This window comes from Nansenia antarctica (genome assembly GCF_963989245.1).
Source record: "Nansenia antarctica genome assembly, chromosome: 2".
Classification (NCBI taxonomy): domain Eukaryota; kingdom Metazoa; phylum Chordata; class Actinopteri; order Argentiniformes; family Microstomatidae; genus Nansenia; species Nansenia antarctica.
Window position 1 is genome coordinate 87,423,664 of NC_137675.1, and position 12,500 is coordinate 87,436,163.

Sequence of the window (12,500 nt, forward strand, 5' to 3'; positions counted from 1 at the left end):
AACACATTCCTTCATTCCTCCTCAGGGATCAGTAAAGGTAATATAGGTAATAAGGTATAATATAATATAGGTAATAAGATATAATATAATATAGGTAATAAGATATAATATAATATAGGTAATAAGATATAATATAATATAGGTAATAAGATATAATATAATATAGGTAATAAGATATAATATAATATAGGTAATAAGATATAATATAATATAGGTAATAAGGTATAATATAATATAGGTAATAAGGTATAATATAATATAGGTCATCTATCTGTTCCTAACGGCTCTTATCTGTCCTTGAGGCTGAGGGGGCGTGCTGCCTGAGAATAACCCTGGGCAGGAACAGCAGGGGGGGGGGGGTTAATGGAACAGCCTGGCTGTCTGATAGGGGGGGTAGTGGTGGTCTAGTGGATAGTGAGTTGGACTTGTGATCGGAAGGTTGTGAGTTCAAATCCCGCCTGAAGCCACACCACTACTAGTGTGCCCTTGGGTAAGGCACTTAGCCCTCAGTTACTCCAGGGGGAATGTCCCTGTCATTCGTAATTGTAAGTCGCTTTGGATAAAAGCGTCTGCTAAATGGCAAAATTATTATTATTAAAATTATTTAATTGATAGTGAGGGGGGGGGGGGTTAATGGAACAGCCTGGCTGTCTGATAGTGAGGGGGGAGGGGGGGGGGTTAATGGAACAGCCTGGCTGTCTGATAGTGAGGGGGGAGGGGGGGGGTTAATGGAACAGTGTTAATGGAACCAGTCTGTTGAGGGGGGAGGGGGGGGTTAATGGAACAGCCTGGCTGTCTGATAGTGAGGGGGGGAGGGGGGGGGTTAATGGAACAGCCTGTGAGGGGGGGGGTTACATGGAACAGCCTGACTGTCTTGATAGTGAGGGGGGAGGGGGGGGGTTAATGGAACAGCCTGGCTGTCTGATAGTGAGGGGGAGGGGGGGGGTTAATGGAACAGCCTGGCTGTCTGATAGTGAGGGGGGAGGGAGGGGGGTTAATGGAACAGCCTGGCTGTCTGATAGTGAGGGGGGAGGGGGGGGGTTAATGGAACAGCCTGGCTGTCTGATAGTGAGGGGGGAGGGGGGGGTTAATGGAACAGCCTGGCTGTCTGATAGTGAGGGGGGAGGGGGGGGTTAATGGAACAGCCTGGCTGTCTGATAGTGAGGGGGGGAGGGGGGGGTTAATGGAACAGCCTGGCTGTCTGATAGTGAGGGGGGAGGGGGGGGTTAATGGAACAGCCTGGCTGTCTGATAGTGAGGGGGGAGGGGGGGGGTTAATGGAACAGCCTGGCTGGGAGGGGGGGTTAATGGAACAGCCTGGCTGTCTGATAGTGAGGGGGGAGGGGGGGGTTAATGGAACAGCCTGGCTGTCTGATAGTGAGGGGGGAGGGGGGGGGTTAATGGAACAGCCTGGCTGTCTGATAGTGAGGGGGGCGAGGGGGGGGTTAATGGAACAGCCTGTGAGGGGGGGGGGTTAATGGAACAGCCTGACTGTCTGATAGTGAGGGGGGAGGGGGGGGGTTAATGGAACAGCCTGTGAGGGGGGGGGGTTAATGGAACAGCCTGGCTGTCTGATAGTGAGGGGGGAGGGGGGGGGGTTAATGGAACAGCCTGGCTGTCTGATAGTGAGGGGGGGAGGGTTAATGGAACAGCCTGGCTGTCTGATAGTGAGGGGGGAGGGGGGGGGGTTAATGGAACAGCCTGGCTGTCTGATAGTGAGGGGGGAGGGGGGGGGTTAATGGAACAGCCTGTGAGGGGGGGGGGTTAATGGAACAGTCTGGCTGTCTGATAGTGAGGGGGGAGGGGGGGGGTTAATGGAACAGCCTGTGAGGGGGGGGGGTTAATGGAACAGCCTGGCTGTCTGATAGTGAGGGGGGAGGGTTAATGGAACAGCCTGGCTGTCTGATAGTGAGGGGGGAGGGGGGGGTTAATGGAACAGCCTGGCTGTCTGATAGTGAGGGGGGAGGGGGGGGTTAATGGAACAGCCCTGGCTGTCTGATAGTGAGGGGGGAGGGGGGGGGTTAATGGAACAGCCTGGCTGTCTGATAGTGAGGGGGGATGGGGGGGGTTAATGGAACAGCCTGGCTGTCTGATAGTGAGGGGGGAGGGGGGGGTTAATGGAACAGCCTGTGAGGGGTGGGGGTTAATAGTTAACTGGGCTTCAGATTCCAATGGAAAATAGAAGTCAGCTCTATTACTATACTATCATACTACAACATTTTATTGATTTATTTAACCTTTAATCCAGAGACCATGGTCTCTTTTGCGGGTGCGCCTTGTCCACAGTTACAAAACAACAACAATAACAACAAAAGTAGAATATAAAACGCAGTTTCACAAAATACACTAATAATTCATCAAAACATGAGCGTGTGTCTGTGAGCTGGTCCCTAACCCTAACCAAGGACTTAATACCACTGTGTTGGATCATGTGCTCTGACCAAGTAATTTGATTGGACAAGAGGCATTCCATGAGTGCTGATATACAGTATAACAGCACAGAGACTTTTAACTTGCCACATGTCGAAGTGTCCTTGGGCAAGACACTGAACCCCAAATTGCTCCCAGTGAGCGGGGTCGGCCGGCGCCTTGGCAGCTTGCCGCCATTGGTGTGTGAATGTGTGTGTGAATGGGGTGAATGAGAGGCCGTTGTAAAGCGCTTTGGAATAAGGCGCTATGTAAGTGCAGTCCATTTACCATTTACCATCCATCCGTCAAATAATAGAATAGTGGCTTAAGAACTAAGACCATACCAAAGTCAGTGCTCTAGGATACGTAGCTGCTGTCTTGCAGCTGACCCAGACAGTAAACAGCTCATACAATAAACCACGTCACCCGTTGTCCTTTAACATGATCAAACTCGAGGGCATAGTCTTCAAGGTTTTAGTGCCCCCCCCCCCCCCCCCCTTCCGCTTGTCATTACACAGTCTAATTATAGACCTTCTCTGGAGAGGAGACAAACAGTAACCCCCCCCCCCCCCCCCCCCAGACTAAACCGACGCCAATCACACATCTTGATTTGTTCAAACAATCTTAAAACGGAGGAGTGGATCTCAGACTGATGATCGACCAACGCCTCCTCCCCCAATCATCTTCATCTACGCATTCTCTGGCCTAATGATCCAGATAAGATAGCAGGTTACGAGAGGAGGGAGGGAGGGAGAGGAAGGGGGAGAGAGAGAGGGAGGGAGGGGGGAGAGGGAGGGAGGGAGGGAGAGGAGGGAGGGAGGGAGGGAGAGGAGGGAGGGAGGGAGGGAGGGAGGGAGGGGGAGAGGAGGGAGGGGAGAGGGAGGGAGGGAGGGAGAGGAAGGGAGAGAGAGAGGAGGGAGGGGGAGAGGGAGGGAGGGAGGGAGGGAGAGGAGGAGGGAGGGGGAGGAGGGAGGGAGGGAGGGAGGGGGAGAGGGAGGGAGGGAGGGAGAGGAAGGGAGAGAGAGAGAGGGGGAGGGAGAGAGAAAGAGAGAGAGAGAAAGGAGGGAGGGAGAGAGAAAGAGAGAGAGAGAAAGAGGGAGGGAGAGAGAGAAAGAGGGAGGGAGAGAGAGAGGAAAGGGAGAGAGAGAGTTTTGATTGATTGAAAACTTTATTAGAAGATTTGCAGAAGTAGGTACATGACAGTACATATTACATACAAGGTCAACTAACAGGATAAAAACCCAAGAAAGCCACTGGCTTATTTCAATTGGGGTCCTTGATTGAGAGAGGGAGGGAGAGAGTGAGAGAGAAAGAGGGAGGGAGAGAGAAAGTGAGAGAGAGAAAGAGAGAGAGGGGGGGGGGAGAGACAGAGAGAGACAGAGAGAGAGAGAGAGAGAGAGGGAGGAAGAGAGAGAGAGAGACAGAGAGAGAGAGAAAGAGGGAGGGAGAGAGAGAGGTACTTTATTGATCGCTGAGGGGAAATGAAGGCGTTACAGCAGCTCACATCACAAACAACAACAACAACAACAACAACAACTAAATAAAGTGACTATACAATAATAGAACACAAATTTAATGAAATAGACATCTGAAACATACATACAGTAAGAACAGTCCAGTGTGATGTAACGTCCCCCAACCTGACTGGTCACCTGGTCACCCAGCCAGAGGAGGAGGAGTTAATACAGGCTGACTGGTCACCTGGTCTCCCAGCTGGAGGAGGAGGAGGAGTTAATACAGGCTGACTGGTCACCTGGTCTCCCAGCCGGAGGAGGAGGAGTTAATACAGGCTGACTGGTCACCTGGTCTCCCAGCTGGAGGAGGAGGAGTTAATACAGGCTGACTGGTCACCTGGTCTCCCAGCTGGAGGAGGAGGAGTTAATACAGGCTGACTGGTCACCTGGTCACCTGGTCACCCAGCTGGAGGAGGAGGAGGAGTTAATACAGGCTGACTGGTCACCTGGTCTCCCAGCTGGAGGAGGAGGAGTTAATACAGGCTGACTGGTCACCTGGTCACCCAGCCAGAGGAGAAGGAGTTAATACAGGCTGACTGGTCACCTGGTCTCCCAGCTGGAGGAGGAGGAGGAGTTAATACAGGCTGACTGGTCACCTGGTCACCTGGTCTCCCAGCCGGAGGAGGAGGAGGAGTTAATACAGGCTGACTGGTCACCTGGTCTCCCAGCCGGAGGAGGAGGAGGAGTTAATACAGGCTGACTGGTCACCTGGTCACCTGGTCTCCCAGCTGGAGGAGGAGGAGGAGTTAATACAGGCTGACTGGTCACCTGGTCTCCCAGCCGGAGGAGGAGGAGTTAATACAGGCTGACTGGTCACCTGGTCTCCCAGCTGGAGGAGGAGAAGGAGTTAATACAGGCTGACTGGTCACCTGGTCTCCCAGCTGGAGGAGGGGGAGGAGTTAATACAGGCTGACTGGTCACCTGGTCACCTGGTCTCCCAGCTGGAGGAGGAGCTTGTCGGCTGACTGTGGCAGGCGGAGGAGAGGATCGCTGGCATCATTCCTAGTCTCTTTTTTTCTCTCTGCCCCAACCCTCCCCTAAAAGGAACATGTTAATTATACAAAGTTATATGTAGTTATATAAATGTATTTAATATTTGTAATATGTAAATAATAATAATAATTTTAAAATATATATATATTTGTAATAGCTGTTAAAACGAATAAGAAAAAGTCCTCTGTGGTGTGGGTTGATGGATGGCCCAAAAAAAGGGTTAGAAATTAAAAAGTATTAATATTATTTTATTTTGTTAATATATAGATATATATGTTACGGTACATGTGGGAAAACTAGGGTTAGGGTTAGGTGCTAGGGTGCTAGGGTTAAGGTTAGGGTTAGGGGTAGGGTTAGGGTTAAGGTTAGGGTTAGGGTTAGACATGCCAGCATGTACCAAGTCACCCTAGCACCTAACCCTAACCCTAGTTTTCCCACATGTACCGTATTCCCACATGTACCGTAACATATATATCATTATATAATTATTATTTTTGTATATACAGTACCGGTCAAAAGTTTGGACACACTTTCCCATTCAATTGAATAATATTCATAATTATAATTATTATATATAATTTTTTGGGCCAGACACCAAACCCCAGAGAACCTCGTTTTATTCATTTTAACAGCTGTTACCAGTATGATCCATCTACTACTACTACTACTACTACTACTACTACTACTACTACTACTACTACTACTACTACTAATATTATGATGATTATTCGGTTTGTGTGTGTGTGTGTGTGTGTGTGTGTGTGTGTGTGTGTGTGTGTGTGTGTGTGTGTGTGTGTGTGCCACCAGCTAACATCTAGAGGGGCCAGACGGACTCTCATGGACCTTCATCAACATCAACAACAACAACAACACTGGACTGGTCTGAAACTCCAGGGAAAACTGGCATGTCTTCCCACAGCTGATCACTCTGTTTCTCATTCTTTTCTAAAAAACACTGCACTCGATGAGGACATTGTCATATTCACAACCAAGGCCAGATTACAAGTCCTTCCTACCAGACTCAACCTCTCTATTTGGTTTCCTTCCACTCAGGTTCCTCATTGCTTGCACCAGCACCACACCACAGAACAGGTTACAGAAACACTATCACACATCTTGAATGGCTGTTATGTTTACAAAGGAATGTATATAGCACGTCATGACAGAATTGTGAGCCTTATAGTAAAGGACATATCACTCCACTTCCCAGTTACAGTGAAAATGTATACACATTGTGTCAATGCATCTATGTTCAATTTCTGTAATGACCAATGTCACTTTTCACAGTTGTCTGCTAACACACCAGATGTTGTTGTTGTTAATGAAGAGTCCAGAGAGGTGTCTGTATTAGAGGTAGCATGCACCTTTGATATAAGCCTAGAGGAAGCCTTCATGACTAAGGTCATGAAATACCAGCAGCTTGTAGATACCATCTCAGAGCTAGGCTATAGGTGTACGCTATTAGTCTTTATATTTGGCAGTCTTGGACATCATAAATCAAATCAAATTTTATTTGTATAGCGCATTTCTTACAAGATGCAACTCAATGCGCTTCACACAATGAAAATGTTCAGTCAATCAGTCAATCAATCAATCAATACTGACAGAGCCGCGAGCAGGCAAAAGTAAAAAACCTGTATACTATGTAGCCAGGAAAAATTCCCTTGCAGCCCTCTACCAATAGAGCGACTACTAGCCAGTTTGCTTACCAGTACCCAGCGGTCCCCCAGGGGAGGCCAGGACCACCGGCACAAAGCAAGCAAGCAAGGGCAAAAACCTGTACACCATGTATCCAGGAAAAATTCCTTGCATATTATCGGCGTACACACTGTCCATAAATTTTGTGTTGTATTTGCATCGTTCTGCATCCAGTATGGTCACAGGTCCTGCCAAAAGAGAAACTTAAGCACAGTTATGATGCAACAACACAATAGAGACAATAAAGATGACAGCAATAGAACCTGATGGTGGTCCTGGTACACCCTTGTACCGGTTCCAGTACTGCTCTAGGTGCTATTTGGAGCTGACAGTGCCTCATCAGCACCCGGGTCCATTTTCCTGTCAACACAAATCTCAAAACACGAGTATAGTGTAATGGCCTAGTGATCCTAGTTCTATAATGTCCAATGTCTCCCTTAGTATCAAAAGGCGACATTGAATAAGTAGGTTTTGAGGTCACGCTTAAAAATGTCCTGAGTTTTAGACAACCTCAGGCCCTCAGGTAGGGTGTTCCACAATCTAGGAGCATATATGCTAAAAGCTGATCCTCCAAATCTTTTTGTCCTAGCCTCTGGCACTATTAAAAGTTCCGTGCCACTAGACCGTAGGGGTCTAGCTGGTGTGTATCTTATGAGCATGTCCACCATGTAATTGGGTGCATCACAGTGAAGTGATTTATAAACTAGTAAAAGGATCTTAAAGTCTATTCTATGACATGTGCACAGATTGGTTGTCAGAGGACTACGTCTACTGGGAATGTCCAAGGGAGAAGCAAAAAGGCTCAGCAAGTATTGCTCTGTCTCTGCGATTATTGGCAGCCGCCATATATGGCGGAGACGGTGTTACTTGTACCCGTGAGTCTTGTCCTGTTGTATGTGAAAGACATTGTCCATGTCTGTTTGTGAATGCATCCCATCTGTGCCTTCAGTATTTGTGTCCCTGTATACTTGTTTCTATGTGGACATAAATAAATGATTAAAATGTGTGTGTGTGTGTGTGTGTGTGTGTGTGTGTGTGTGTGCGTATGTGTGCGTAAGTGTGTGCATGTGCGTGTGTGTGTGTATGTGCGTATGTCTACGTATTAGGGCTGGGTATCGCCACTGATTTCCCAAAACGATTCGATTCCGATTCACAGCTCGATTCACAGCCCGATTCGATTCGATTCACGATTCGATTCGATTCGATTCGATTCCGATTCGATCTAGTTACAATATACATTTTTTGCTTGAATATGAAAGAGATTCTCTGAACTAATGCTATAAATGGTTCAAGGAACCCTATAACATGTAGCATTGTTAAACATATCAATGAATTGACTCCAAAGCAGTTACATGAGTGTACTTTTTATTTACATATGACTTTGCTTTTGTCCAGCTCATCTCTATCGTCACATTTTTAAAATCCAAAAGGCACCCAGACATCTGACTTTAAGCCTGGTGGTGACTTGAGTGTCCCTGCCATCGCCATGTTTTTAGATTTTAGTGTTGAGACCTCACGTTGCGTGAGATATGATAAATTATTGTAGCGCGAGATCTGGCCACGAGATCTCGTTGCGGGTTGAAGCTGCAAGCAAAAAAAAAAAAAAAAAAAAAAAATCGATCTCGGGATTTATGAATCGATAATCGCTCATTTTAATGAAGATCGATTCAGAATCGGGAAATCGATTTTTTGAACCCAGCCCTACTACGTATGTGTGTGTGTATAAATTATTTATATATATATATATTTATTTATATATATTTATATTTATATATATTTATTATATATTTATATATATATATATATTCTTTTAATTGCAAGTCGCCAGCAATAACTGACATTATTCACTAACACACTTGTCACTTTGTGTTACCTATTATTCAATTGTTGTTACCGCTGTTGTTGAGCGTGGAGAAAGATCCCAAAACATGTAACTTTATCTATTACAACTGTATGCGATATAATATAAGTGGCAAATAACATTAGATTTGATTTGGCCCGATAACTCTATGAGACGCAATGACATATAAACGGCCACACGGTGGCAGCAGAGCACACTGAATGACACGCAGGGCTCAGTCGACTTTTGTCCCCAATCACAGCACCGAGTCTACGGGCATCTACACGTGGGGAGTATTCCATCAACGTCACTAAAGGAAAATCCAGGCTTATTTTGTCTCGCGAGACTTATCAAAATAAGGCTTTTTTCATGAATCTCGCGGGATTTATCAAAATAAACGTTGATGGAATACCCCCCTGAGCTCTTAATCTAAATCTGCCCTCAGATCAGCGATGCTGTCATGCAGGAAGCTTCAGGTAAATGTTGTAATAAGGGTCTTGGTTTAACTCCAGAGCACGTTTAGCATCTGGTGTGATTTCTGTCACGTTGTTATTGTAATAGGTTTAACACTGCGGTCTCACTAGTAATAGGGTATGTTTGAGAGTGTCACTATATTTATAATTGTTTAATAGTTTTATTGTCATGCAATCAACTTGTCAGTCAATTGTTGGAATTTGGTATTTTATGCTCTAGGCACAGGGGTCAGAGCCGTTAGGGGTTCCGTCACTGTGCCTTGCTCAAGGACACCTCGACACTTAGCCGGGGTTCGAACTGCCGAGCTGTACCGAGCTCTACCTCCTGAGCCACAAGCTGCCCCTGCCACTGTTGGATACATACAGTGAGTGTACCTGCTTTAGAAGTATATATATATATATATATATATATGCCATTTAGCTGACGATTTTATCCAAAGCGACTTGCAGCGAGTGCATACATTTTCGGTATATATGGCCTCAGCGGGAATTGAACCCACAACCTAAGCATTGTTAGGGCTGAGCCACAGAAAAGTGTTTTTCTTCTTCAGACGAGTTATGGAGCCAGCTGAGAGTAAAGCTGTATGATATCGTCCGTCTATCATGTTTGTATGGCAATTGTTGCCGGAAACACAACTTATATATATATATATATTAAAAAAAAAATCTTACTTACAGTTTGTAAAACGTCTCTGTGTTCTCACCAGACAGAAAGGTCATCAAAAAAAGAAAAAGAAAAAAAGTTCCACTGACTTGTATAGGCCCAATGAATACACTGACTAAACAACGAACAAGCCCATTTAAAAACACACAGTGAGTTAAACCGTTTTGTTGACCATAATACGACCCTATGTGTATCTTAAACACCTTTACACGACCACAGGACCAACAAGTGTTGACTGTTTTTTTTGCATAATATTATTCCTAACACTAACAGCCTATAATAAAGTGAGTCCACTTGACAAGGTGGCTGTGGCCTGTGGGTCACATGTCTCTCCTGGCCCACACACACAGTCAGGGAAGTGAACAGCCACTTCCTCCTTCTTACACAACACAAGAACAAGACTGGAAGTGGAACGAGAGAAGGCAGCGGGGGGTTTACCGTTTCTTCTAATTGTCTATTGTTTTTTTTTGTTTTTTGTTTAGACGGAGTAAAACAAAACATTGGTGGGAATGTTCAAAAGCTGACAAACAGACGGACTAAACACACACCAACACAGCGATCAACCTACTCGAACCTTGCGCGCTCTCTCTCTCTCTCTCTCTCTCTCTCTCTCTCTCTCTCTCTCTCTCTCTCTCTCTCTCTCTCTCTCTCTCTCTCTCTCTCTCTCTCTCTCTCTCTCTCTCTCTCTCTCTCTCTCTCTCTCTCTCTCTCTTTTTGCAACCAGCCACACACACACACACACACACAATGGCAGCGACGTGAACCAACTTTTGGACTTGCGGGGTTCTACTTTGTCGAAACTTTTGTCGGATACTTTGTGGAACAACAAAAGGACGCAAACATGAAGAAACAGTTCAACCGCATGAAGCAGCTCGCCAACCAGACGGTCGGGAGGTAAGTTGTAGGTTATGGTTTATTATAGAGGAGTTATGGATTATGGAAGCCACATCTGGTTGACTTTGTTCAGCACATTTCCTTCAAGTAGCCTATCGCCTTCCCCTCTCTCTCTCAAGCCTTTAGATATTATTATGACACTTTTTTTGTTTTTCACAATATTTTTATTATCATTTTGATATACCAACATCAAAGACGAGACAACAAAAGACAACAAAAGAGAAACGTACAATAACAAAATTCACAAACATAGACACACACAACTTGCATCAACTTTGGATTGAATGAAAAAACAATACAAATACAAAACTTTCCTCCGATATTATGACACTCTTAGTCCGGGGTTGTGTGACATTGGAGAGACAGTGGATCCCCACACAGAGAGAGAGAGAGAGCTGTCACATTATTGTCAAAATGAAAGTTTGTGAGTCTTTGATCCATCCAGTTGTCTTATCTCTCTCCCCTCCTGTTATCCATCTACCAGGGGGGGGGGGGGGTCATGGAAGGGTTGGGCCATCTACGCCTGCTCATAAAATGACCTGCAAAACGTGTCGTTTATATTATGACTTGTGTTTTATTGATGACTATTGTTCTATTATTATTATTATTTTATGCCGTGTGATGTTAAAGCACTTTGAGCTGCAACGTTTGCAGGGAAAGTGCTATACAGGTATTATTATTAGGAATTAATTAATTAGATATGATTTATTTATAATTATATCATAAACTTCATAACGTTAGAAGAACAGTACAAAGCATATCTTTGGAATGTTAAAAACAAGGCCTGCTAAAAAAAAACTCAACGTTGACATGAATGGTGTGTGTGTGTGACCCATGATGATCTTCTGTGTCGGTTAGTATCCCCAAGTCTAGTTTTCTGCAGCTATGTGGTTGACAATGGGCCTACGGTTTGTTTATGTGTGTTTACGTGTAAACAGGTGACATCATATGAATGGTGGATAACAGTGTGTTATCCCTGAGGGAAGAGCGCTGTGGTCCGACTGGTTGTTCACCTGTTGTCCTTTCTGACTGGTTGTCAACCTGTTGTCCTTTCTGACTGGTTGTTCACCTGTTGTCCTTTCTGATTGGTTGTTAACCTGTTGTCCTTTCTGATTGGTTGTTCACCTGTTGTCCTTTCTGATTGGTTGTTCACCTGTTGTCCTTTCTGACTGGTTGTTAACCTGTTGTCCTTTCTGATTGGTTGTTCACCTGTTGTCCTTTCTGACTGGTTGTTCACCTGTTGTCCTTTCTGATTGGTTGTTCACCTGTTGTCCTTTCTGACTGGTTGTTCACCTGTTGTCCTTTCTGACTGGTTGTTAACCTGTTGTCCTTTCTGATTGGTTGTTCACCTGTTGTCCTTTCTGACTGGTTGTTCACCTGTTGTCCTTTCTGACTGGTTGTTCACCTGTTGTCCTTTCTGCTTTGTAGACAACCAGTCTTCTTCCTACCAGTCTGTAGGAGGCCTGCTGTGTGTGTGTGTGTGTGTGTGTGTGTGTGTGTGTGTGTGTGTGTGTGTGTGTGTGTAGGAGGCCTGGTGTGTGTGTGTGTGTGTGTGTGTGTGTGTAGGAGGCCTGCTGTGTGTGTGTGTGTGTGTGTGTGTGTAGTAGGCTTGGTGTGTGTGTGTGTGTGTGTGTGTGTGTAGGAGGCCTGGTGTGTGTGTAGGAGGACTGGTGTGTGTGTGTGTGTGTGTGTGTGTGTGTAGGAGGCCTGGTGTGTGTGTGTGTGTGTGTGTGTGTGTAGGAGGCCTGGTGTGTGTGTGTGTGTGTGTGTGTGTGTGTAGGAGGCCTGCTGTGTGTGTGTGTGTGTGTGGTGTGTGTGTGTGTGTGTGTGTGTGTGTGTGTGTGTAGTAGGCTTGGTGTGTGTGTGTGTGTGTGTGTGTGTGTGTAGGAGGCCTGGTGTGTGTGTAGGAGGACTGGTGTGTGTGTGTGTGTGTGTGTGTGTGTGTAGTAGCTGTGTGTGTGTGTGTGTGTGTACTGTGTGTGTGTGTGTGTGTGTGTGTGTGTGTAGTAGCTGTGT

At 45.7% G+C, this 12,500-nt stretch overlaps 1 protein-coding gene across 1 annotated transcript in view; it reads left to right on the plus strand.

Moving 5' to 3' along the window:
* Positions 1–10,348: 10,348 nt before the first annotated feature.
* LOC308150826 (rho GTPase-activating protein 17-like) overlaps positions 10,349–12,500 on the plus strand; it is a gene marked incomplete at its 3' end in the record, with an annotated part of 52,977 nt that continues 50,825 nt past the window's right edge. Inside the window, exon 1 of the mRNA XM_080523617.1 lies at positions 10,349–10,484. Within this exon, the coding sequence (XP_080379743.1) occupies positions 10,432–10,484 (53 nt within the window). The 5' untranslated portion in view covers positions 10,349–10,431. The remainder of the gene's footprint in view (positions 10,485–12,500) is intronic.